At 41.2% G+C, this 26831-nt stretch overlaps 3 protein-coding genes across 6 annotated transcripts; all 3 read left to right on the forward strand.

The window, feature by feature from the left end:
* The first annotated feature begins 4351 nt into the window (after positions 1-4351).
* LOC129716651 (zinc finger protein 91-like) lies at positions 4352-11693 on the forward strand. Its single transcript, XM_055666487.1, has 10 exons — positions 4352-4664; positions 4863-5249; positions 5317-5688; positions 5826-5894; positions 5951-6872; positions 7715-8001; positions 8191-8652; positions 8758-9150; positions 9382-11026; positions 11089-11693. Exons 1-9 carry the CDS (start codon positions 4456-4458, stop codon positions 10259-10261), a joined length of 3981 nt encoding a protein of 1326 aa, XP_055522462.1. The 5' UTR covers positions 4352-4455; the 3' UTR covers positions 10262-11026; positions 11089-11693.
* Positions 11694-12387: 694 nt separating this feature from the next.
* On the forward strand, positions 12388-15422 carry LOC129732396 (zinc finger protein OZF-like). 2 transcript variants are annotated; one of them, XM_055693254.1, is made up of 4 exons: positions 12388-13406; positions 13463-13648; positions 13748-14137; positions 14316-15422. In XM_055693254.1, exons 2-4 carry the CDS (start codon positions 13530-13532, stop codon positions 15229-15231), a joined length of 1425 nt encoding a protein of 474 aa, XP_055549229.1. In that variant the 5' UTR covers positions 12388-13406; positions 13463-13529; the 3' UTR covers positions 15232-15422. The 2 variants fall into 2 exon arrangements, with proteins under 2 accessions (XP_055549229.1, XP_055549225.1); XM_055693250.1 differs by having other exon boundaries at positions 12389-13648.
* On the forward strand, positions 15365-18856 carry LOC129732313 (zinc finger protein 62 homolog). 3 transcript variants are annotated; one of them, XM_055693125.1, is made up of 6 exons: positions 15365-15506; positions 15794-16117; positions 16260-16736; positions 17057-17542; positions 17620-17991; positions 18097-18855. In XM_055693125.1, exons 2-6 carry the CDS (start codon positions 15891-15893, stop codon positions 18662-18664), a joined length of 2130 nt encoding a protein of 709 aa, XP_055549100.1. In that variant the 5' UTR covers positions 15365-15506; positions 15794-15890; the 3' UTR covers positions 18665-18855. The 3 variants fall into 3 exon arrangements, with proteins under 3 accessions (XP_055549100.1, XP_055549091.1, XP_055549104.1); XM_055693116.1 differs by having other exon boundaries at positions 15385-15506; positions 15878-16117; positions 18097-18856; XM_055693129.1 differs by lacking the exon at positions 15365-15506 and having other exon boundaries at positions 15551-15914; positions 15974-16117.
* The last annotated feature ends 7975 nt before the right edge of the window (positions 18857-26831 follow it).

Genomic DNA, 26831 nt, shown 5'->3' on the forward strand with positions numbered 1-26831 from the left:
ATAGCGTATATTCTATGAAAGGTACTTGAAAGTTAGTTTTTTTGTTAGTTACATTTTATAAGAAAACGTTGTTCTAAAGAAGCATTTGGACATACAAAACACACGTTTTTGCTGAAGACCACACATCTCCAGGACATTTCCTTACAAAGTTATAGCACATTTCAGCATGTTTTTTCGATAACTTTAACGCGGCGAAAGGCGCTATGAAATTAAGTTCCACTTTTTGCCTTATTGGACCACTGTGCAACGATGCCGGATAGCAACTGAGATCTTTCAATAATCAACAATATTTTGTGCAAGCCGTGAGTCATAATTCAAATAAATCATTTTCAATCTCTCTCCAAACCTTAATCAATATAGACGTTAACTGCAAGCTCTGCCTTATTCATTAAGAATGGCTAGCTCTAGCTCTGGTTGGTAAACGGATGGGCAGTGCGTACCAGCAGTACACCCGTACTAGTTGGCATAAAATAGACCCCAGTGTGGTCCAAAGCATAATGCCCAACAACTCCTATCCCTACCTCCACGTGGTACCGACTGGGATACGAGCAACCAAGGGAAGATTGGTGAACCGGTGGGAACTTGGTCGTATGCTGACAGGAAAGGGGGAGCTGCTCTCCTAGGAGGGCAACTTGTCCGAGCGTCTGTTCCCCATGTTAGGGGCGGCTCAAACAGCGTCTGATCCGGAGCGGACGGCTGAATTATGAAATGCGGCGTCTCAACAAAATAAGGACGATGATTGGAAGCTCGGTACATGGAACTGTAGATCGCTGAACGCCGCGGGTGGCGACCGGATTCTACTGGATCAGCTAGAACCCCGCAACTTCGACATCGTTGCGCTCCAGGAGCTTTGCCAGAAAGGAGAGAAGGTACGGAGAATTTGTGGCCGCAGGGCACAGTACTACCAGAGCGGCGGCACAACCGATGAGCTGGGCTGGGTTTTATATTGCTGGGCAGGATGCAGAGTCGTGTGATCAAGTGGCAGGCGATCAGCGACAGGTTGTGTTTGTTGAGAAAAAAAGGCCGGTTCTACTTCTACACTATCCTTAATGTGCACTGCCCTCCCGAAGAAAGACCCGATGTAGAGAAAGAAGAGTTCTACGCACAGCTGGAGAAACTTTACGATATTGTCGATGCAGCACTACTCTGCAATTCGCTGGTGAGTCCAGCGACGCGAAGATTTCTAGCTATGTCATTTTGTATGATTATTTCTCGCACAGTACAATGCAGTTTTAATGTTCTTTGACTAAATCGACATAGTTTTGCGACCATGAAACAATCAAAACTATTAGAAAATATTACAGTCGCATATTTCGGGACATTTTATGTTGAATCAAAGACTACATTATGTTAAAATACTACGAAATTCGCTAGGAAATCTTTGTCAGACGAGCGACTCGTCGCTTCCGATTTTTCTCTGCATGCACAATAGCTGCTCGCGTAGAGACATCAAGATCGTCATCGGGGACATGAACGCGCAGATCGGTAGGGAAGAAATGTACAAGCCGGTGATCGGCCCGCATAGCCTGCACACCGTAACGAACGACAACGGCCAGAGATGCGTCAACTTCGCAGCTTCCCGAGGACTGGCAGTCCGAAGTACCTTCTTTCCCCGTAAGGACATCCACAAAACCACCTGGAGATCACCTGACCAACGTATAGCAAATCAAATTGATCATGTTCTCATCGACGGCCGGTTCTTCTCAGACATTACAAACGTACGTACCTATCGCGGTGCGGATATTGGCTCGGACCACTACCTAGTTGCGGTATCATTGCGCTCAAAACTGTCGACCGTATACCACGCGCGACACCGCCGAACCCCGCGGCTCAACATTAAGCAGCTCCGGAACTAGCAAGGCTGCGGAGGAATACGCGCAACAGCTTGAAGCGGTGCTACCCACGGCGGAGGGGCAAAAAATAAATCTTGGTGCTTTTATATGCATACTGTATAAAATTATTGAAATTTTCGTCTTGTTTTTAATTCGAATTTACTGAATGTAAAAAAAATAACATATTCTTAAAAATTCCTCTATTTATAGAGTCAAGTATGCCCTTCAAAATGGGACCAAGAGATATTTTTTATGTTTGCCCCAAAAAAAAAGACATACAAATGAAAACGCATATTTTTTTATGAAAAATATTAATAGTTTTGAGTAAAGTTGAGATCTTTATGATTGCAGCATTGCAAATTGTTTCTCTCAAAAAGCTCCAAAAGTCGTTCAAAGACAGTTTTGAGATGAAACTTGAAATAAAAAAGTTAGAGCGCAAAATGTGTTTTTTCAATATAAAGTTGTCATCAATCAAAGATAAAGAAAATTTTTTTTTTACAAAGTTACTTAAAATTAATGAAGCTATAACATTGTAGAACAAATTTTTCTTCTATCTACAAAGATAAAAAAGTTAGATACTTGATTGCATCGAAAATGTTGATCACCCCAATTTTTGATAATTTTTTAATAAGCGCTTTATCATATGTTACAACTTTGTAGAAGAAAGTTTTTCTCTAAAATGTTGCTTTAGAGCTCTAGACCCAAATTTCCCCATAAATTTGGTTTCTGCACAATTGTGCACTGGTGACCGCCGACAATAACACCAGCAAAGAGATCCAGAGACCCATCCAGACCGGAAATCGTGCCTGCTTTTCACTTTGGAAGACACTTCGATCGAATCGAGTGCGACGACGCACGAAGTTGTCGCTGTACAAAACCCTGATGGTAGTCCTCTACGGGATCGAAACAACAACGCTTCTCGCGGAGGACCTTAACGCTCTTGGAGTTTTTGAACGGAGGGTGCTACGGACTATCTACGGTAGAGTACAGAAGGACGACGGAGAATGGCGACGGCGCATGAACCACGAACAACCCTACCGGCACCAGAAATAGAGGGGCTCAGCGTGCACGATGGCTCGACCAGATCGAAGAAGACTTGTGGGTGATGAGACGCCTGGGGACCTGGCGAAACAGCCCAAAACCGAGCAACATGGCGACAAATACTTGATACAGCACGAGCCACCACGGCTCTTGTCTGATTGGTAAGGTAAGGTAAGCTCTACTGCCCCTGTTTACATAGTTGACATAACAACTAACACCATCATTGCGAGAAAAACGCATTGTTGTTATTTTAACCCAAATAATTATATTGAGATACAACTTCAACAAAATAGTCTGTCAATTTTATGAAGATTTATGTTTGAATAAAGGCCCCATGGATTATACGAGTCTGCGCATGGTAATCATCCCAGAAAAACCGCTACGCCAGTTTATGCGAATAAACATGCATTTTTCTCGCAGATTGCTCGCATAGCTTGGCGTAAAAACTCGACTACTTCCTATTCTGCCTCGCAGTTGATATAGTTTTATCAATCGTGTTTCGGTCAAACGTCAGTTATTGTCCATCGGCAGTTTCAATGAGACAAATACGCACAAACACACATACAAACTCACACACATACACACATAAACACATGCACAACAACTTACATATACGCTAGGGTGGGTAATCGTTACAAGGAAAAATGCAAACTTGACAGCACAGAGCCAGAACAAACTTTTTTTTTGTTCAATTTAGGCCCCCAGACAAATCTAAACCTGCCGAATATGGATTACTCGTGCCTCTGATTGGTACATTACATATGCATGTACATGAATTTGTATGAAAATTAGTATAGGAAAACTTTTTCGCATGTTTTTTCCTAGAGAGCTATCGATCAATCCACTTCCGGCAGTGTCAGGTTTATTTGGGGCCCCAAATAGAACCATAAAAACCCACCGTAATATACACACACGTTTTAATTATTTCATCTGATGCAAATATCCACTAGTAAGGGGAGAGTAGACGGTGACTTTAGACCTTCCTGAGGCTGAGTGTTTGTAAAAATACAAGAATTCAATCCCCATTTCCCCTTTTTCCCTTTCCATGGAATATTTGTCGAATTAAACGACTTAACTTAGACAAACAGACAGTAGTTAAACAGTCGAGTAAAACGACTTAACATAGACAGTTGCACCTTGTATGGAGTGACGCCAGTTTTTACAACTAATTGGCAGTTACGCCTACACGTTTTTTCAATATTTCTCAAAAGTTTTAGAACAAAATAATTTCTTTTCATTTGTAGTGTATGTATTTTAGGGAAAGGAAGCTGAATCAACGAAAAAGTGCATTTTGGTAATTTTGGCTTTTACGTCAACTATGTAAACAGGGGCAGTCTAGCTAACAATTTATTTTACCTTTAACGGTTCCACCAGTGCAAGTCATTTTTACCTTGTTTTTTTTTTTCATTAGTGATGTTCACCTCAAGTTGAGCAATAAGCTTTTAGCGTGCATGTTTTGACAGGCTTTCGGTTTCCAGTCCAGTGAAAAAAACATTGTTGACCTATCTTTCTGCCGGTAAAAATATAGAATCGCGTAAAACACAAGTTATTTTATCGCGAGTACATCGGTTATTTGCGCAAAATGGAGGAATGCCATCCGATAAAAGTAGAAGAGCTTACAATATTCGACACTTTACTTATGAAAGAGGAAACTCAGTGCTCTGGAGAAACGACTACACCGAACGCTGGGACGGAAAGTTCAGCCGATGTGAAACAAGAACCTGCGACGGATATCACTGAAGAAATAAGGACCACAGCAGATTGTAACGAAATTGCAGCTTTTAGTTCCAGGTGATTTTGTGCTCTTTTTCAAACTAGTTGTAGGTACAGGTTCCTAATGTTGACCACTGAGACCGGATAGAACTGCGAACATTTTTCGAATGAAGAGGGAAATGGAAAATGTTTCATGTGCACGTCCCAGTATTAGCAAGCGCTTTCGCTTCGAATGTTTTTTCCACATTCTATGAGACGTTTTTCTTTCTGTTGTAGCAATGACAATAGCAGAACTCATACCGGGGAACGTTCCTCTGAATGTGATATCTGTAATAAAACATTCAATAGCCCCAAGGATCTACTTTACCATAAGAATCGTCATACAGATACAGGAGAAAGTGAATTTGTGTGTGACATATGCGAACGACGTTTTACTAAAAAGAAAAGATTATTATCCCACATGAATCTACATCGCACAGATGTCCCACATCAGTGTCGGATTTGCAGTAGAAAATTTCCAACTAGGCACGAACTCGCACATCATATGCCCCGACACAGCGATGAGCGACCATTTAAATGCCCTATCTGTGGCAGATCAATGAAGAGATCCAAAACCTTAAGGGTTCATTTAAACAAAATGCACAAGTTCGATCCATTCCCAAGGTAAGTGGCGTTAATTTTAAAATACAACTTTCTCGCAATTCATCAGACGCTCTTCTTTCTGTTGCAGCATTTTGGACAGTTGGAAACCAAGAAACCACACTTGTGAAATCTGCAGCAGAATATACATTACACCCGAACGTTTGCATCACCATATGAGTGCACATACAGGAGACCGAAACTTCCAGTGTGATATATGCGGACGACGATTTAGCTTGAAGAAAAAAATATCTTCTCACATGAAAACTCACCGCACAGATTGCCCACATAAGTGTCTGATTTGCGGAAGAAAATGCTCAACTAACTTTTTTCTGGAAGACCATATGCGCAGTCACAGCGTTTGGCGGCCCTTCAAATGTGACATCTGCGACAAATCCTTCAAGATATCGAGAACCTTAACGCAACATATGCGGAAGGTTCACAATATCGATCCCTTCTCAAAGTAAGTAGCATTTATTATTTAATATAATTTAATATAATAAAGAATAAGTAAGCATCATATGCAGATTGCAGCGTAAAATGGGTTCTTGGTGACTGTCTTAAACGAAAGCGAGTATATTTTGGCATGTGTCATTTTAGGCCTCTACTGCGGTATGCCACGTCTCTAGAACACGTTTCTATCTCAACCCCGTCGTGGTGCCCATTAGGGTACGAGTAAACCTTATAACATTTATTTTTTATATATATTTTTATTTCTCTTTCAGTGACGTGGAGGATTTGGAACCAAGCCAAACTGATAACAGCCGGAGCGAAAGTTCAGGGAAATACACCTGCGACATATGCGGTAAACAGTACAAAACAAAAAATTCTCTTCGCTTGCATCAGCAACTTCATCAGAGCACTGTAGTGAGATCCGAACGGAAATTTCAATGTGAAATCTGTAGCGAAGCATTCTCCCAAGAATCAATATTAGCGCGACACATTGAAGCTCACAGCACCAAGCGACACCAGTGTAAGATCTGTGGGAAAGGATATACCCGCCTGAACGCTCTCCTGTTGCATATGACTTATCACGCAGAGCAAATACCTGTGAATTGTAATCTTTGCGGTATATCATGTGAGTCAGCTAAAGCTTTGATAGAACATAAAATAAAGCACACCTCGAAGAAGATGCGGCAGAAATGCGAAATTTGTGGGAAAGGATTTCTAAGTTCTCAAAACCTCACGATGCATATGATGTACCATACTGCAGAACGACCTTTCAAATGTGAAATTTGCGGGTCCGCATACAAGTCCGTTGTTGGTTTGAGAGAGCATCAGATGAAGCACGGCTTTGAGAGTCCTTATGAATGCGAAATTTGTGAAAAAAGATTTTTCACTCCTAGACGGCTCAAACTGCATATGACTTGTCATTCTGTAGAACGACCTTTCAAATGCGACATTTGCGAGTCCGCATTTAAGTCAGTTGAAAATTTGAGAATGCATCAGAAAAAGCACACCCCTGAGAAGCCATGCAAATGTGAAATTTGCGGTAAAACATTTCTATATCCTTCCGTCCTTAATCACCACATGCTTTGCCATACTGATGAACGGCCTTTTAAATGTGACATGTGCGACCGGTCATTTAAGTTCGCGGGTAATCTGTTAACTCACAAGAAAAAACATAATTTAGAGTGTGCGCCCAAATGACCGTCTCAGACTATTAACTCTCAGAAATGGCCATACGAATAGTAGAGAATAATAATTCCAACGTCAAGCTTGAATTGGAATGAATAAACGCAGCCACTCATACTTGTTAGTGCATAGTGGAACCTATGGATACAAAAGCGCAACAAAAATCGTTGTAGATGTGGCGGAAAACCCCACAAAACCGACGCTTTTTTAGCCGAGCAAGTAATGTCATCGGGCAAATCAAAATCACGGTAATTTAATTTAATTTACCTTTACAAATACTTGGGTAATAGGTTGAGCAACACAAAATATGAATTTTACTGTGGGCTGATTAGTCCAGGGAACACCAAATGAAATTCGGCGTTTACCATTAGGCAAGTTCTTTCTAAACTTAGTAATTCTAAATGTTTAAATCCGAAATCCGATGGTCAGAAATTCTCCGTTAAAAATCACTCCGACTTACTTTTGAGTTTTTTTTTTCAGTGTAATTTAAAATTGTTGAACATGCAACCGACGATGCTGGATCTGAGATCGTTCATTAATCAACAATTTTTTGGGCAACCCAGGAGTCATAATTCTAATAAATCATTCTCATTCTCTCTCCAAATCTTAATCAATAAAGATGTTAACTGCACGCTCTGCCTAATTTATTAAAAATGGCTAGCTCATAATTTATTTTGCCTTTATCGGTTCCTTCCCTTCCTTCCAGCAGCGCAAGTCATTTTTACCTTGATTTTTTACCATAAGAGCTGTACACTTCTAGTTGAACAATAAGCTTTTAGCGTGCATGATCTGACATGTTTTCGTTTTCCAGTCCAGTCTCCAGATGGGAAAATCCGGAAAAACATTGATCTACCTTTCTACCGGTAAAAATATTTAATCGCGTAAAAAACAAGTTTATTTACCGCGAGCTCATCGTTTTTTTTTTGCGCAAAATGGAGGAATGCCATCCGATAAAAGTAGAAGAGCTTACAATATTCGACACTTTACTTGTGAAAGAGGAAACTCAGTGCTCCAGAGAAACGACTACACCGAACGCTGGGACGGAAAGTTCAGCCGATGTGAAACAAGAACCTGCGACGGATATCACTGGAGAATTTAGGACCACAGCAGATTGTAACGAAATTGCAGTTTCTAGTTCCAGGTGATTTTGTGCTCTTTTTCAAACTAGTTGTAGGTACAGGATTTTAATTTTGACCACTGAGACCGAATAGTACTGCGAAAATTTTTCGCAGGAACAGAAAATGTTTCATATGCATGTCTCAGCACGAGCGAGCGATTTCGCTTCGAATGTTTTTTAACATTCTATTGAACGTTTTTATTTCTGTTCTAGCAATGCCATTGTTATTGATCATCCACGGAAAAAGTTCGTTTGTGAATTCTGTAACATGGAATTTATTAGAGATTACAACTTTGAGAATCATAGAAGAATTCATATCGAAGAACGTCCTCTTACATGTGATAAATGCAACAAAACATTTAGCACTTCCAGAAGTCTACGGTACCATACGTGTGCTAATACAAGAGAACGCAACTTTGAGTGTGACATATGCGAACGACGTTTCTCCGAAAAAAGAACTCTAGCGATCCATATTAGAATACATTCCTCGGATTGCCCATATAAGTGCCTGATTTGCGAAAAAAAATTTGCAAGAAAAACCACGCTTCAAGATCATATGCTCAGGCACAGCGATGAGCGACCCTTTAAATGCGACATCTGTGGCACATCATTCAAGAGATCCAGAGCATTAAAGAAACATTTGAACAATACCCATAAGGTTGGTTTCTCTCCAAGGTAAGTTGCACAATACATTTTCATTTTGAAAAAGCCAACGACGAATACAGAACCAAATTTTGTTTCGCTGAATTATTTTAACTGACGCTCTTCTTTCTGTTGCAGCAACTTGAACAGTTCGAGACCGGGAAATGGCCCCGGGAAGCGACGTTTTGCTTGTGATATCTGCGGCAGAACATGCAACACACCTGAACGTTTGCACCACCATATGAGTGCTCATACAGGAGACCGGAACTTCGAGTGTGACATATGCGGACGACGATTTAGTCATAAAGCCACTTTATCGATTCACATGAATATACACCGTACAGGTTGCCCGCATAAGTGTTTGAAGTGCGATAGAACTTTCAAAACTAACATTCGTCTCGAAGACCATATGCGTAGTCACAGCGAGGAGCGACCCTTCAAATGTAGTGTCTGTGACATATCATACAAGAGGTCGAGAGCTTTAAAGCGTCATATGCTACTGAAGGGCCACGAGGTCGATCGATTGCCAAGGTGAGTGACATTAAACACATAAATTCAATGTAGGGCGTCGTATACAAATTTCGTAACGCTAATAATTTTTCCTTTTGAAAAAAAAAAATCACAACGTAACTGTCTCAATTAGCAATACTAAACCCCCCTCTCCCCAAGAAGCTTTCATGGCGTCCAGATTTTCTACGAGCGACGAGACACAATTTATAACACTGATTTCAAGCCAGTTTATTTTTTTTACCATATTTTCAGCAACGCGGAAACCTCAGCAAAATACAACTGCGACATTTGTGGTAAACAGTACAAACAAAAAAATGGTCTCCGCTTGCATTTGGAACTTCATCAGAGCACTGTTGCGAGACACGGACTCCGGAAGTTTCAATGTGAAATCTGTAGCGTAACATTTTTAAAAGAGTCAAAATTAGCACGACACATTGAAGCTCACAGCACGAAGCCACACCAGTGCAAGATTTGCGGTAAAGGATATGTCCGGCCATACGCTCTTCTAATGCATATGACTTGTCACACAGAGCAAATACCTGTTAATTGTGATATCTGTGGTATATCACATGAGTCAGTTCATACTTTGTTAGAACATAGAATAATACACATCTCAGAGAGGCGACATGAATGCGAAATTTGCGGGAAAGGATTTTCACGTTATCAAAGGCTAGTACAGCATGTGATGTGCCATACCGAAGAACGACCTTTTAAATGTGATGTTTGCGGGTCCGCATATAAGTCAGCTGAAATTTTACAAGCGCATCAGATAAAGCACGACACTAAGAGATCATATGAATGCGACATTTGTGGGAAAAGATTTTCTCGTTTTGGTCTGATCAAAATGCATATGACTAGTCATACTGATGAACGACCTTTCAATTGTGATATTTGTGGGTCTGCATTTAAGTCGGTTGAAAGTATGAAACTACATCGGAAAAAGCACATCTCTGAGAAGCCACATAAATGCGAACAATGCGGGAAAAACTTTATATTTGCATGCCTTCTAGAGCGGCATATGGTTCGCCATACTAATGAACAGCCTTTTAAATGTAATTTGTGCGAACGATTGTTTAAGTCAGCTAATAGTCTGAGAACTCACACGAAAAAACATTATTTTATTCGCTCATAGGAATGACCTTACAAATGCGATAGAAGTAGAATATAGCACTCTCAATGCAACTGAGCAAATGTGACATCAGTCAACGAAATTTCAAGTGCAAGTAGGAACCTATGGATACAAATTCGCAACAAGAATTGTATATATGGTTGAAAGGCGCACAAAACTGACGATCACCTGCCAAACAAGCTGTTGGGGTTTGCGTTCTTCCCGGATAGCAAAATACAATTTCAGTTACAATCTGAACAGCTTTAAACTAGAAGAACTATCCAGGTTACAAACTTTTTACTCAAAAGGACCTCACTTCGACCTCGATTCTGTTAACCAGAATTGTTTGTTTAAATATCACCCGTTTAACGTCAGTTCTACTCCAAGGTCAGTCTAAGAATCGGCTGATCAGTTTTATTTTTCTGTATTTTATCTTGATATCTCTCCAAATGGGCCACACCTTACTTTCTTCTTTCGACGTTTTTCTCAATCTTAACCTATCTACTTCCGCTCTGACAATTTGCTTCTTTCTATTTGACATTTCTTAACTACTTTTCAAACCATGCCGCCTCCGCACGACTAGTGCGACCAGAAAATTCCTCAGTCCATAACACTTCCGAAGGTCGCTTCCGCTTTCTGTAGCTCGCTTGAATGTTCCGCTCTCCGTTCGAGCCAATGCCTGCCGGATCCTTGCATTTCTGGACACGATACGCGTTTTCACCACTCTACGAACTCAACACTTCCGGTTGTCTCCATCTATGACAGACACCAGATCTCCAGCTTACAGCGGTAGGGTTCCACCGAACCATTTGGTACTTGAATTCAGCGATGGAACTTACTCTTTTTTCCAGCGTTCCCACATCACGCTGCCCAACTGCTTCGGACGCTGAAACACGTCCCTAAGCGCCACGGCAGGATGTGGCTGTTAACCTACCGAGCATCTACTGTACTCACGATCAAAGTGATATGGAGTGAGAAGTGATAGAAGCTAGATCTATGCGACGCCGTTCTACAATAGCAGCGTCGTCGTTGGGTGTTTACATCTGAAACAATAGCGATCAAAAAGCAGAAACGTGTCGGATAGAATATTTTTTAATTTGCTTATATTTACCGTGGAATAAGATTAAAATAATACTTAAAATAATAGAAAACGATACTCACTTTGCTAATTATTGAATGCTACTTAAAATTGGTTACATTTGGTTATAAAATACTGAAGACAACACACAATAAATACATAAAAGTTCCTTAAACTAGTGACTAGAAGAGTAGACGAACGTCGTGACTAGAATAACTCGTGTCGGAACATTGACAATTAATTGAAAAATCCTCATTGCAAACGTGTCAAAGTGAAGAAAAAACTATCAAATTGTAAGTAAATACGCCTAATGAAGTGAGTTGAACTAATTTGAATATTAAAACTTGCAGTTTGAGCTGAATTAAAGCTGCTTCAAAACCGGTGGTGTAATTACTTTAAAAATTTTCCGAACAGTGGCGGTGCCGCAAGAAAAATTCGAACTGCCATCAAGCATGACTAAGTTGTTAGTCCATAACATTGCGATCCAGCTTTTCTCTATTCTGCAGCTTACAGTCGCAACGAACGGTCCCAGATAGTCGACGCCGACGTAACCTTTGCACGTGCACCTACAACGAAGCCATTCGTGGAACTTGCAAACGACAGTGACGAACCTCACACCACACGCATAGCGACGACGCATTCCGAACAGTCGCATCCACGTGCGGAATGTAGTATAGCTGCCTAAGCTCGTTCTCCACTGCTTGACAATAGCCGTGCCCGCTTCTCTCATGATAGTGCTGCGCAATCATCCCTTGGTCGCTTGGCAGGATTATTGAAAATCGTAGATCGATAGGAAGGAACTCTGCCCGCTCGACCCGACCTTCCATTCGAATCAGTCCATCTTCATCAACCAATGGCGTCAGCTTGTACAACGGACAGGATTTTTCGACAGTTATCCATTTACATTGGCGGACGCCACTGTGGTCCAGAAATGAAAAAAGTGGTCAAAAATCATTTTCTCGTAAACGTTACATTTTAGAGCAATATTATCTCCGGGAAAGTTTTAGAGTAAAAAAAGATCCTTCTTTGGACATTAACAGATCAGTGATTAATCCCCCTACAAGTGAGATAAAAAGAATATTTTCTCTAAAAATCATTATTTTTTATCGCCGTTTTTGGCAAAGTTTTCCAAAATAACATAACAAAAAACTTTGCTGAAGACACTAGGTAGCTATTTCTCAATCTTACTGAGCTATCTGATTTTGTTCAATGATGTTTTAAAAAAAAATTTTTTGCCGTTAAAATTCATATTTTATACCTACCTCTGATATTCTCACTGAACTTTTAAAACAACATCAGACCTTTATTTTTTTATGTTACAGCAGACTTTATTTTATCGGATAATTAGGTTTCTATCAATTTTTCCTGCCAAAAAATTTACTTTTGACAAGTAATTTTAGATTTTCTGCCGTTTCCCAACACATCCCACGGCAAGATTACCACCAATTGAATTGTCCATGTGTTCTGCACACACGGCAGTTAAAACTTCTTGCAGAAACTTTAGTTGCGTTACATGACGTAAGTTCATTTATGTCATGTTGATCAATAGCAAATCTTTGTTGGGAAAAACATAGCAAGCTTTGCATTTTTACGTTTTGATGCATATTTTGAAGTATTATTAATGCATGTAAACAATAACTAATTATTATTGTTGCCTACTAAAGATGAGTATGAGCGGTGCAAATATTCGGGAATATTTGAGCTGAAATTTGAATTTTTAAAAACCACGTGTTTACATGCATCGATTATACTTTAAAAGATGCATCAAAATCAAAAAATCGTAGAAGTTGATGTCATACAACCCATACAACGAACACGCAAATTTTGCTCTTCTCTCCCTCGTTGTTGATTCACGGCTGACTTTAGGTTTTATTTTTACGTTAAGTTAAACAAAAAACCTTCAGCGTGTATGCCATGACATGTTTTTGTTTATTCAGGTTTATTCTAGCTCAAGTAAAAAAATATTGCGGAATTCTGCAAAGTTTACTATTATTTACACCTATCTATATAATCCGGTAAAAATCAAAAAAGTATTTTAGTTCGTCTTACGTGAATTGTGCTGGCAAAATGGAGGAATCCACTCAGATCAAAGTAGAAGAGCTTGTAATACTCGACACAAAGGATGAGAAAACTTTTTTTGCTAACAGCGAACTGTGTTCCGATGAAACCAACGTCCTAAGGAAAGTTTCTACGGATACTGATCTCCTAGACCATATGCCCCGGCACAGTAATGAGCGACCCTTTAAATGCACAATCTGTAGCAGAACGTTTAAGAAATCGAGAGGATTAAGGTTTCATGAAAACAAATACCACAAGGCCGATCCGTACTCAAGGTGAGTAACCGTCTTCATTTGATTGAAATCAAACAAAAACTATGAAACCTTTGAGACGGACTCTATTAGGCAAATAAAAAACCCTTATTTCTGTTGCAGTAATTGGAACAGTTCGAAATCGTGGAAGGGCAACGGGAAACGACCTTTCGCTTGTGATATCTGCAGCAGAACATGCGCCACACCGGAGAGTTTGCACCACCATATGAGTGCTCATACAGGAGACCGGAACTTCCAGTGTGACATATGCGGACGACGATTCAGCGTTAAAAGAAATATATCGACTCACATGAGAATACACCGCACAGATTGCAGGCATAAGTGCTCGGTTTGCAATAAAAATTTCACAAGTAATTTCTGTCTCGCAGATCATATGCGCCGTCACAGCGATGAGCGTCCCTTCAAATGTGACATCTGCGACACATTAATCAAGAGATCGGCAGATTTAATGCGTCATATGCAGAATGCCCATAATGTCGATCTCTTCTCAAGGTAAACTTCATATGCAGGATGTAGCGTAAAAAGAATTCTTGATAATTTTGGCAAATGTTATTGGGTCAAAATGACACTTCGTCGATGGCCAATTGCATACCAAAATTTCGCGATTTTGTTCGACGAGACATTATTTGTGACAGTGATTTTGAGCCAGTTTATTTGACATCTTTTTCAGCAATGCGAAGAGTTTGGAACCAAGCCAAAATGATAACAGCCGAAGCGAAAGTTCAGGGGAATACAACTGCGACATATGCGGTAAACAGTACAAAACAAAAAATACTCTTCGCTTACATCAGGAACTTCATCAGAGCACTGCAGTGAGATCCGAACGAAAATTTCAATGTGAAATCTGTAGCGAAGCATTTTCACAACAGTCAACATTAGCGCGACACATTGAAGCACATAGCACCAAGCGACACCAGTGTAAGATCTGTGGGAAAAGATATGCTCGCTTACACACTCTCCTGCTGCATATGACTTGTCACCCAGAGAAAATACCTTTTAATTGTGGTATTTGTGATATATCATGTGAGTCAGCTAAAGCTTTGATAGAACATAAAGCAACACACACCTCAAAGAGGCCGTATGAATGCAAAATTTGTGGAGAAGGATTTTCACTAGTTAGGCTCAGGGAGCATTCGATTTGCCATACTGAAGAGCGGCCTTTTAAATGTGATATTTGCGGGTCTGTATATAAGTCGACTGACAGTTTGAGAGCGCATCAAAAAACGCACGCTCTTTGGAACCCATATAAATGCGATATTTGTGAGAGGAGATGTTCGGGTCCTGGACGACTCAAAATGCATATGACTAGTCATACTGAAGAACGACCTTTTAATTGCGACATTTGCGGGTCCGCATATAAGTCAGTTGCTAGTTTGAAAATACATCAGAAAACGCACGTCTCTGAGAGACCACATAAATGCGAAATCTGCGGAAGAGGCTTTCTTCTTCCTTCCCAGGTAAAGCGGCACATGCGTAGTCATTCTGACGAACGGCCTTTCAAATGCAACATGTGCGACGGATCATATAAGTCAGCTTTTAGGCTGAAAGCACATAGAAAAAAACACCATGACGAGTGTAACCCCTAATGTTCGATTCAGACCATACACTCCTAATTAATGACCTTACAAATTGCTTTTTTTTCACAAACGAAAAAAGTGATAGGCGACTAGATAGTAATCTTTTTTAAATAAGGAAGAATTATAAATCTAGCACCCCGCTACACAAGGATCGAGAGTGAAATAAAACAAAACAAGGAGATGCGTGTATATATTACTGATATGGACTATTTCTTTTCGGCTGAGCACCACATAATTGGCGACGAGGAAACAGCTGGCTGGCTTCATCACAATCCAGATTCGAGGTAACTATTTCTACAGAAGGAGGGAGGATAAATATAACCGTAACCCTAAAAATAGTCTGCGCCTGTGATCTGCGCCAATTTGACTTCTCGCTTTCAGTAATAATATTATAATATTATTAATAATAATATAAATAATTAATAATAGGATGCACATTAACGCTTTTAAAAACGCCTTAGTTCGTACTTTTATTCGCTGGTTCACAGTTGATTATATGATGTGCTATATTCTACCATCAAGTTGAATAATAAGTTATTAGCGTGCATATCATAATATGTTTGTTTTCTAGTCGCAGCGGACAAAAATTGCTAAACTGCCTAAAAAAATAACCTAAACGCAAAAAAATCAAGTTGTTTCGTGTCCAATTCGTCAGATTTGTGAGCGAGATGGACCAGTTTACTCCAATAAAGGTAGAAGAGCTTATAATATTCGACACTCTGAGTACGGACGAAAAAACTTCACTCAACAGCAGAGATCGGTGCTCCGGTGAACCGACTGCAACGGACTACCTCAAGAAAGGCTCAGCTGATGTGAAACAAGAACCTGTGACTAATTTCAGTGATGATGTTGGGACTATGGTAATTCGTAGCACGGTTACTGCCTCCAGCTATAGGTAATTTTGCGCTTCTTCAACGGCTCTAACTTTTTTTTTTTAATATACAAAACGTTCGGTTACACAGCTTGAATTATTGTGTTTTTAACTAGGATTTTTAAGCTTTATAACATTTCATCAAACGCTCTTCTTGCTATTGCAGCGGCTCGGACGGTTTTAAAATACGCAAAACCGGTAATGATTCAGGAAAAAGCCGCGTTTGTGAGTTCTGCAACAAAGAATGTAGCACAAAACAAAGCTTGGAAAATCATAGAAGAACTCACACCGGCGAACGTCCCTATGCATGTGATATCTGTAGCAAAACATTCATCTCCGCTACAAGTCTGATGCACCATATGATGACTCATACAGGAGACCGGAATTTCGAGTGCAACATATGCAAGAAACGTTTTGTCCTCAAAACGAATTTATCGCAGCACATGTGTTTACACCGCATCGATTACCCGCATAATTGTCCGATATGCTATAAAAGATTCGAAAGCCGTTGTAATCTTGAAGAACATATGCGCAGTCACAGCGATAAACGGCTCTTCAAATGTGACATATGTGGTGCATTCTACAAGAGCGCTGATAAGCTAGAAATGCATATAAAAACCCATAAGGTCAACCCCTTCTCAAGGTAAGCGATATTTATTTGTTCAATATGGTAAGATAACTCGACTCCTAGACCTCCTATGGAAGGTCGAGTTTGTCTTTTTTATTTTAAATTAAAGGATACTAAATTATAAAACTTACAAGATCGGCAAGACCACTTTAAATCGAATAAAAAATTCGTTTTTTCGGTTTGAAGTTTTCCTACTGCAGAGAAACAATTCTTCAATACTTCAGCCTTTAAAGAGATTTTTAATTGTGAAAAACTAGTGATGAACGAAGAACATCAGTTGTTTTGGCTAAAAATATTTTTCCTGCAACCTATAAGACGTCTTCTTTCTGTTGCAGCGATTTGGACAGTTCGGAAATGCGCAGTACTAATGTTAGTGATCATTCATGGGAAAAATACGTTTGTGAATTCTGCAACAAAAAATGCCGCACGAAACATACCTTGATGAACCATAGAAGAACCCACACCGGGGAACGTCCTTTTACATGTGATATCTGTGATAAAACATTCATTACCTCTACAAATCTTCGAAATCATAAATTTATCCATACAAAGGATCGGAATTTTCAGTGTGACATATGCGGGAAACGTTTTGCACTGAAAATAAAATTATCGTCTCACATGAAAATACACCGCACAGTTTGCCCACATCAGTGTGTGATTTGCGATAGAAAATTTACAACTGATCAATGTCTCGCGAGCCATATGCACAGTCACAGCGATGAGCGATCCTTTAAATGCGATATCTGTGGCACTTCATTCAAGAGATCTAGAGAATTGAGGCGCCATGTGAACAGGATACACATAGTCAATCCCTCTTCAAGGTAAGTGACGTTACGTAAGAATTTATGAGTTACCTTTATTTTTTTTTTTAACAAAATCGGTTTTTTTTCTTTTGCAGCAACTCGAAAGGTTCGAAATCACGTTACTTTACATGTGATATCTGCAACAAAACATTGGTCACCGCCAAAGGTCTAGAGTACCATATGGGTGCTCACACAGGAGTTCGAAATTTCGAATGTGACATATGCAAACGACGTTTTATCTTGAAAACAGATCTATCGGTCCACATGAAAATACACCGCCAAGATTGCCCATATAAGTGCCTGATTTGTGATAAAAAATTCGCAACTAACCCTCGTCTTAAAGAGCACATGGTCGGTCACAGTGATGAGCGACCCTTTAAATGTGACATCTGTGGTAAATCATCTAAGACATCTAAAGCATTATTGTACCATATGTTGATGGTCCACAAAGTCGATACATTCCCAAGGTAAGTGGAAAAAATGTCACGTTTCCGTAATCATTGATTTCGTACATTTGCAATGAGATTTTGTCACACAGATTTTGAATCATTTTATTTTTTCTTTCGTTACAGCAACGCGGATATTTTAGAACCAAACCGTACTGATGACAGTCCATCAAAATACAGCTGCGACATATGTGGCAAACAGTACAACAAAATCAGATCATTTTGCTTACATCTGTCTCTTCACCGGAGCACTGTTGTGGAATCGGAGCAAAGATCTGAACGGAAATTTCAATGTGAGTTATGTAGCAAAGCATTTTCCGAACAGTCAAAATTAGCGCGACACATTGAAGCTCACAGCACAACGCTGCACGAGTGTCACATTTGTGAAAAAGAATTTTCGCATTCTCGAAGCCTAAAACTGCATATGACTTGTCATACTAAAGAACTACCTTTTAAGTGTGATATTTGCGGGTCAACGTATAGAACATTCAGTATCTTGACCCACCATAAGAGAACGCACACCGTGGAGAGGTCATATAAATGTGAAATCTACGGGAAAGGCTTTCTGTTTCCGTCCGGGCTAGAGCGGCACATGCTTTGCCATACTAATGAACGGCCTTTTGAGTGCAATCTGTGCCACCGATCATACAAGTCAGTTGATAGGCTGAAAACTCACGAAAAAAAACTTCATTAGAAGTGTGATCGCATGCGGATTTCGTTATTCCGTTAGGCAACTCGAATACTCTAGTATTAATTTTGACAACTAAGGGGCTCGAAAAATAATGATCTTTAAATTGAAAATGAGGTTTAACAGCGTCACCACCGCCTGACGATTTTTCATTGAAAATGACTGAGCGCTGACAGAGAATATAAAAAATATTTCAAAAAATTAGGTATTTTTTTATTGATAACTGTTTTTATAGGTTGGTAAATGGCTGGGCAAATCCAGGTGGTACCGACTGGGATACAAGCAACCAAGGAAAAATAGGCGAACCGGTGTGAACTTGGTCGTATGCTGACAGTGAAGGGACAGAAAACAGCTTCTCCTTGGAGCGTCTGTTCCGCATGTCAGGGGCGGCTCCAACAGCGACTGATCTAGAGCGGACGGTTGAATTATGAATTGCTGTGTCTCGCCAGCTACACCTAAGACGGCTCGATTTCGACCCAGGTGAACGAAAAGGGACAATGATTGGAAACTCGGTACTTGGAACGTCAGTTCTGTTTAAAATGAGTAATTTTTTGCTAAGAGTTATCGCTTCAGTTGCTGTATCCAAAACTGACACTGGATTCAATCCCCGTAACAGAGAAGCTCTTCCACAATCTTTTTTTTCCTTTTTTCTAAATTTAGTTGGGATCCAGTTTTTTTCAGTGTTTTCCAGTTTTTTCTTCAGCCTTTTCCCAGTAAAATCGAAAATTTTATTGGCACCTCTGGCTATATCACATCGTCGCTAGAATAGGAGGGGGAAATTTCCCCTGACAGCATTTGCTATTCATTCTTCCTTTGTTGCGGCGCGTAGCTATAAAAACAGTGCGGCGCTTGGCAGCTGCTCATTCTGTTGGCGACTTTTGGATCGAGCGGAGCGGAACAGTTAAAGAGCGAGAGGTCTCTTAACCTGCTGCAACTAGGAAGCACATACTGCTTTGGACTTGCGTGCCTGCGAAGGAGGATAAATCAAGTTGAGTCTCGTTCGACGGACCGTTTGCGGGATCATACGGATCGCTTTGTTGTGTCGGATAACTTTATTGGGAACCATGGCAATGTCAGGTTACGACACCAGGTAGCCACTAAAAAGCTCCTGCTAGAGGAGGGCAACAAAGCCTTGAGAATGGCCAGACTGAAGGTCAGCTGGTCGGTACCCCCTGGGTACCTTCCAGCAACTCGATGTCTGCTTCAGGTGTTTTGAGAGCAAGCATAAATCCTTGTCGCACAAAGGGCCCTGTTGAATTTTGCTGAGCTTCCCCCAATCTAAACGCGGATTGAACAAAATTGACGGTTGCGCGACAGTTGGTTGATCGAGACAATCTTTCCAATTGTTTCCAGGTGTGGGCCACGCCGAATACCTTTGATGGTTGCAGTGAATAAAGAAACTAATCCCGATATCCGATTCTCATCGATTGGCAGACCAGCAATCTCGCTCTCACCGTAGTATGGGCTCACCAGCACTTGCCAGCAGCGTATTCGGTTGACGCTAACGATGATGATGAAAGGTTGCTTTCGATTAAAGTAGCCTGTCTCTCGTGTGCTGCATGGTTTCGGATATTAATGTAGTGGACTGTATAGATAACTCCAACCAGGGACGAAGTGTGGGGTGAACCTTGTTGATCACCAACAGGCCCAACCGCTCTTATCTTTGCAGCAGATGCGGTGGTAAAAGCCATGTAGCGAGAGGTTGCAAAAAGTCTCCCAAGTGTTTTGTATGTGCCGGCGAACGGGACGCTGAACACACCACGGGAAGCCCCAAGTGCCCGTCTGTCGTGACGCTTAAGCCTGTAGTACACTTTTTTTTTTTTATTCTCGCTTATTTTCCGTCGGTCTAGTTCCGCCACTGTTGTGGCCAATCACCGACGCCCAGGGAGGCGACTCCACACCCAGGACCCTAACTCACGACCCGTTTATTAACGGACCGGCGCCAACGGCTTTACTTCCTCATGCGATGGAAGGCGTGATCCCAGAGATTTTTCGCCTCAGAAAATCTCCCGGTGTCGGCTAGGATTGAATCTAGACCAGTTGGGTTGGTTGTGAGTGGATCACGCCACCTCACAACCATCGACACCTATGTCGGCGGTAGGATTCGAACCCAGGCGTCGAGCGTGGTTGGCGGAGACGTTACCAACCACACTAGGCCCCCGCTCAAAGTAGTACACTCTTTGACCGAGCGTCAAATATTTGTCTCTTTTTGACAGATAAAAATTTGGTCAAAGATAATTATTTGTCACTCTCCGATTTTAACATGGGGCAAACACGGACAAACAACAACCATGATGTCAAATTAATTTTGACCATTATGTCAGAAGGTCAAATATTTGACCATTAGACAAAGAGCGTACTACAGGCTTTAGAAGCCATCTTGTTGCGATTTCCAAATTCGCGCAGTCCGACTAATCGCTTCAAATTTCGAACACAGAATGAGGAGAAGAAAGAAGATCATTCTACCTGGTGTGTATATCCTCTGTTAGCTCATTATGTTTCCTCTTGCTCCCACCAGAAGATGTGCACTCCACCAGAAGCGTGAAAAACAAATGTTATCCGATCGGTAGCTCTAGTATTGCGAGTGCCAATCCTAAATACATCAATATAATATCACTTTTGATATTATTGCCGACATTAAAAGATTTCGGTTTTGGCCGTGTTTTGATTTTACAGCTTGAAAAACAGCAACAATAAAAGTACAAGCAAAAAAACGTCACCCGTGGATTGCCTTATGTAAATAGCAAGTTAGTGCTCACACATTCTACACGCCACATGAAGAGACTTTAATTTTAAGGATAATTTATTTTAACCCGACTCATATCCCACAACGTCAAGCAAACAGGTTAAAAAACCTCAGGCGTGACGGTGATTCGATTAAACCTCAACCCCTGCTATGCAGCACAACACCTGCTATACCAAGCAGCACATGAGTCGCAGTCTTACCACATACATAAGACATACGTTACACTCAGGAAGAAATCTTTCAAAAAAGTTGGTACAAAATGAACTTCTCGAAAGTACCAACCTCTGTAAAAAAACTCTGTTTGAGTTGTTTTTGAAAAAAACGCCAGTGTTACGTATGTCTTATGTATGTGGTCTTACATTGACATCGTATCGGACCCGCACCACATCCCACCAGGGCATCGGACAAGTCAGATAAGGCGGCCATATGAACGATAGGCAGGTTCACCACAGTACAAGACCCTGGCTTCGGCTGTTACGAATGAAAAACTCTTTGATATCGCAAACTCTAAAGATGCAGTCCCGAACCTGGCCATGAAGCCAACCACCAGATTGTGTAGGGCGATCATGCAGATATGCTTAGATGCCTGCCTTTTCCCGGATGAGTGGAAGCGACGAAGACTGGGTCTGCTGCCTGAAAAACCACCTGGTGACCCATTGGCATATTGACCAATCTGTCTGATAGACGGTGGATGCACTATAGCTTCAAAAAGTTCATTGAAACCTTAAGTTGTGATGGTCGTTGATAAGCTCACCTTTTTGAGCCACGTTGATTTCGCCTGCAAAAGGGCTGCATCACTACCAGAGCCGGATTTCAGGGGAGCCCGTGCCTCTGGCCACCACTTTTTTGGGGCCCCCACAGATCAAGAAAAAGTTTTTTCCTCTATTAATAATGAGATTCAATCAAAAGTTCGATTTACAGCAAGAAAATTTGAATAGACCATTTCAAAATGAAACTTTCCTTCAGTGTAGTTTTCTCGCGAGCGCCAATATCACAACTACATCCATAAGAGTTCACCTTGGATTCTCTTGGAATGACACACAATAACACACGATTTGAATCGAACCAGCGCGCATGAAAGGTAAAGCAGAGAAAGAAAATAACCCACAAGTGTTTTTTAATGCATTACTGTTGCTTACTCGTCCGAATTCAGAGTCCGTGTGCAGATTTTATTGACCTGCAGATGTGTGTTTGGTTTTTTCTAGTTTCTGTAGATTATCGTCAGGGTCGCCTTATATTTGCGCAGTTTTTCTCAAGTTGTGTGCAAATTTTTGCTTGTGGATCGCATTTTTTCAAAATGCCATTGGTTTTTTTTTTCAGATAGGTATCAAGAGAAAATTTCAGGTGTTCGAGCTGTTGCAGGCATCTTTCAAAAACATCTGGCACCTCTGGTCCAAATCTCGTACTCACACGATAAACGATAAAGGTTTTGTTTTATTTTGGAGCCCTCATGAGCCCCGGGCCCCTCAATCGTAAATCGTAAAGTATGCGTCTAAGGTGGGCATGGTGCCTATCATAAGATTATTTAGTCTCTAGATAAGTAATGTCGCTAGTGTGCCCATTGTATTCGAGGTAAATCATGTTGCACAAAAGACCCCAAGCACTAGAGTCGACTTGTCGCGATTCGACTTGAAAACTGCTTTGAGAATCATGATCTAGTAGAACTACCTCTATATTGAATTTTGTTATGGGCAAAAAGTGCCAAAAGAAAAAGTAGACATCACTTAACCAAATTGCTCGCACATAAATGTGTTATCATTGCTTGACTTTGGTCCCATAGCGATTGTAATTTATTTTAGAACTGATTATCTTCACATACATAAGACATACGTTACACTCAGGAAGAAATCTCCCAAAAAAGTTGGTACAAAATGAACTACTCGAAGGTGCCAACCTCTGTAAAAAAAACCTCTGTTTGAGTTGTCTTTGAAGGCAGTGTACCTGTGCAGCCCTGCATTTGTCTCGTTCCTACTCGAAAAATGCTGCATTGATTTTGTAAATAACTTTTTGACAGTTCCTTATTGGATTTTCTTTGGGGCTGGATAAGGCCGAGAAAAAGAAAATTCATTCGGTTCATTATTTATCGAGTAGTTTGACAGGGCGAGGTACGGAGAACTATGGGGCAACGTGTACCAGAAAAAAAACGCCAGTGTTACGTATGTCTTATGTATGTGATCAGATGCTTATTCGTTTGGCGGACAGAAGGGTGCAACGGTTTTTGTTTCGCCGAAGCACCAAGGACGAACCTAGTATCACAGACAGACGTCCAAGCAAGAACAAAATTGATCGAAAATTCCGTGTAAATTTTCAAAGAGCATTGCGTTATAAATCACTTGTATACTAGCGCCGCCTGGTGACCTTATCGCTACAATACATTTTTCTTTCGCTGGGGTATGAGGCTGGCGTCACTCTGGTCTGTCTTCGCTAGTATCTACGTGATGGACGTAGCAATTTTTGGATCAAAGAGTTCTCCTTGTTCGGCCCAGTTCGTCAAGAACAAAAACGCGATGGAATGTGCAGTGCAATATCCGGAAGCCGCTGCAGCAATCGTTGAGAAACATTACGTCGATGACTACTTCGACAGTGTGGATACCATCGAAGAAGCGGTTCAGTGCGCAGAGCAGGTAAAACTCATCCATTCCAAAGGGGGATTTGAAATTCTAAACTGGGTAGTTCTCAGCAGTCTTGGGGAAACGAAAGCCGTCCAAACAATACATTTTCACCAGGACAATGAAATGGGAAATGAGCGGGTGCTTGGTATCATTCGGAATACCATTCAAGACGTTTTATCCTTTTCGACCGAGCACCGTAAAGATATGCAAGATTATTTGCAGGGCCGCAGGATCCCGACCAAGCGCATCGTCCTGAGTTGTGTCATGGGTTTTTTTGATCCACTGGGACTTCTTTCATGTTTTACTGTGCATGGAAAGATGCTGATACAGGATTTGTGGCGTACTGGCTGCGAGTGGGACCAGGATATTGACGACGAAAGTTTGGTTAAATTGAAGAAGTGGATAGTGCTGTTGCCGCTTGTGGAGCAGATTCGTATTTCGCGACCATACTTTAGCAAAACGCCCTGTTCGGAAATCGACAATCTTGAGCTGCACATATTCACCGATGCCAGCATCAACGCTTATGGTTGCGTAGCGTATTTTTGTGCAACAGTTGGCGATCAAGTTAAATGCTCGTTGGTAATGTCCAGATCTAAAGTAGCTCCTCTTAAGCTGCAGTCCATTCCCCGGTTGGAACTGAGAGAAGCCGTCCTTGGGGCAAGAATGCTACAAACTGTCAAAGCTACTCATTCGATTCCCATCAATCGTCGCTTTTTCTGGACGGATTCTCAAACCGTTGAGTTGGCAATTCGTCGCCCTCGGGATTGGGGAGATTTTGGAGACAACCTCATTAACTGACTGGCGCTGGATTCCGTCTCGGCTAAATATCGCAGATACGCTGACAAAATGGGGCAAAGGACCACCGTTGATTTCCGATGCAGAGTGGTTTAATGGTCCAAGTTTCCTGTATCAATCGACAGAAAACTGGCCAACAGAGAAACTGCCGCAATCTAATAGGGATGTCGAAATGAAAGCATGCCTGTTACACCACGAAATAAAGGAATTTTCTGAGTCCGTAATCGACGTGGAAGTGACGTGGTGCTGGCGCAAACTATTGCGAATCGGTGCGTGTGTCATTAGGTTCATTGACAATCTCCGTCGCAAAGTGAAGGGACTTCCAATACGTACGCTGCAGGCAACTGAGAAGCTGAAGAAGTTTTTAAAGTCGAACCATAAAGGAACGCTACAACCATTACAGCAAGACGAGTTCCTGAAGGCAAAATTAATTTTATGGAGGCAGGCACAACTAGAGGCGTTTCTAGATGAGGTAGTAACGCTTTTGGGAAACGACTTATTGAAAAAGAACCAGAAACCAATGCAGATCGGAAAACGGAGCTTATTGTATAAACTTACTCCGATCGTTGACGAGAACGGTGTGCTTAGGATGGACGGCAGGATGGCAAATTCGATGACAATATCTTTCAACACGAAGTTTCCCATTATTCTACCGAAAGGGCATGCAGTAACTAAGCGATTAATACAACATTACCACGAAAAGTTTGGCCATGCGAACCGGGAAACGGTCTTCAATGAGCTTCGGCAGGAGTTCTATGTTCCAAATCTGCGAACTGAAATCCGAAAAGTCGCATCTGACTGCATCTGGTGCAAGGTGAACCATTGTTATGCAGAAATTCCGATGATGGAACCCCTTCCGGTTCAGCGAATTAGTCAACCACTTCGGCCATTCAGTGCTGTTGGTATCGACTATCTAGGGCCAGTGGAGGTTATCGTGAGTCGCAAAAGAGAAAAGCGGTGGATAGCATTGTCCACATGCTGGCTATCCGCGCAGTGCATCTAGAGGTGGTGCATGCATTGTCGACGCAAGCTTGCTTGATGGCCAAACGCGGAGCTCCAGACGAAATCTTCTCCGACAACGGGACAAATTTCAAAGGATCCAGTAAGGAGCTGATTTCGTAGGTGAAAAGGATTAATTTGGAATGTGCCGATTCAGTAGTTAGTAGCCAACTCAAATGGAATTTTAATCCTCCTGGTACTCCACACATGGGAGGTATTTGGGAGAGGATGGTTCGTTCTGTTAAAGAAGCGATGAAAGTACTGGATGACGGATGAAGTATTGCTGACTACCTTGGCCGAAGCGGAAAACATGGTGAACACTCGACCGCTAACCTATGTTCCCCAAGATTTAGCGGACTTCGAAGCGATAACACCGAACCATTTCCTTCGAGGTATGTTCAAGCCAGTCGATGGTCATGTGGATAAGTCAACAGACTACGGTGAAGCATTGCGCGATCTATACAAACGTTCGCAATATTTGGCGGACCAGATGTGGTGGCGTTGGTACAAAGAGTATTTACCGATAATCAACAAGCGCACCAAGTGGTTTGCTGAACGTAGGTCGTTGAAGGAGGGAGATTTGATTTTCGTTGTGGATGGACAGGATCGTAAAAGTTGGATTAGAGGAATAGTCGAAAAAGTAATCGTAGGAACGGATGGCAGAGTTCGGCAGGCAGATCACCGACAAACTGACATGAAACTAGATTCTGAAATTTGATCAAAAATCCAAAACCGTAATTTCAAAATGCAGCGATCGCTTATGTCAAAATTGGCTGTCAACCGACGTGACGTTTGATATGACGGAATGCTGATCAGTCATCTACAGGGATGCCAGGTCATTTTTTTCAAATGTCATCACGAAACATGTCATCACACATTATTAATATGTGAACTCATCTCTACTGAAATTTTAAGTTACCAAACATCATAGTAAACACACTAAATTGTGTTCAACTAATCCACCGACTATTGGGCTTTCACGTCTTCATACGAGCTCAAATGTCTTCCAAATAAAGACAAG

Source organism: Wyeomyia smithii, chromosome 1 (assembly GCF_029784165.1).
Source record: "Wyeomyia smithii strain HCP4-BCI-WySm-NY-G18 chromosome 1, ASM2978416v1, whole genome shotgun sequence".
NCBI classification, from domain to species: Eukaryota; Metazoa; Arthropoda; class Insecta; order Diptera; family Culicidae; genus Wyeomyia; species Wyeomyia smithii.

What these genes read in the sequence shown, in the direction of transcription:
- LOC129716651 (XM_055666487.1), top strand. Translation starts at nt 4,456, where the DNA reads ATGGAGGAATGCCATCCGATAAAAGTAGAAGAGCTTACAATATTCGAC. An exon ending in ATTGCAGTTTCTAGTTCCAG is followed by an intron (nt 8,002 to 8,190) that starts GTGATTTTGTGC and finishes TTTCTGTTCTAG; the next exon opens with CAATGCCATTGTTATTGATC. An exon ending in GAGGTCGATCGATTGCCAAG is followed by an intron (nt 9,151 to 9,381) that starts GTGAGTGACATT and finishes CCATATTTTCAG; the next exon opens with CAACGCGGAAACCTCAGCAA.
- LOC129732313 (XM_055693116.1), top strand. Translation starts at nt 15,403, where the DNA reads ATGCGTGTATATATTACTGATATGGACTATTTCTTTTCGGCTGAGCAC. An exon ending in GTTACTGCCTCCAGCTATAG is followed by an intron (nt 16,118 to 16,259) that starts GTAATTTTGCGC and finishes TTGCTATTGCAG; the next exon opens with CGGCTCGGACGGTTTTAAAA. An exon ending in AAGGTCAACCCCTTCTCAAG is followed by an intron (nt 16,737 to 17,056) that starts GTAAGCGATATT and finishes TTTCTGTTGCAG; the next exon opens with CGATTTGGACAGTTCGGAAA.
- LOC129732396 (XM_055693250.1), top strand. Translation starts at nt 13,383, where the DNA reads ATGGAGGAATCCACTCAGATCAAAGTAGAAGAGCTTGTAATACTCGAC. An exon ending in AAGGCCGATCCGTACTCAAG is followed by an intron (nt 13,649 to 13,747) that starts GTGAGTAACCGT and finishes TTTCTGTTGCAG; the next exon opens with TAATTGGAACAGTTCGAAAT. An exon ending in AATGTCGATCTCTTCTCAAG is followed by an intron (nt 14,138 to 14,315) that starts GTAAACTTCATA and finishes CATCTTTTTCAG; the next exon opens with CAATGCGAAGAGTTTGGAAC.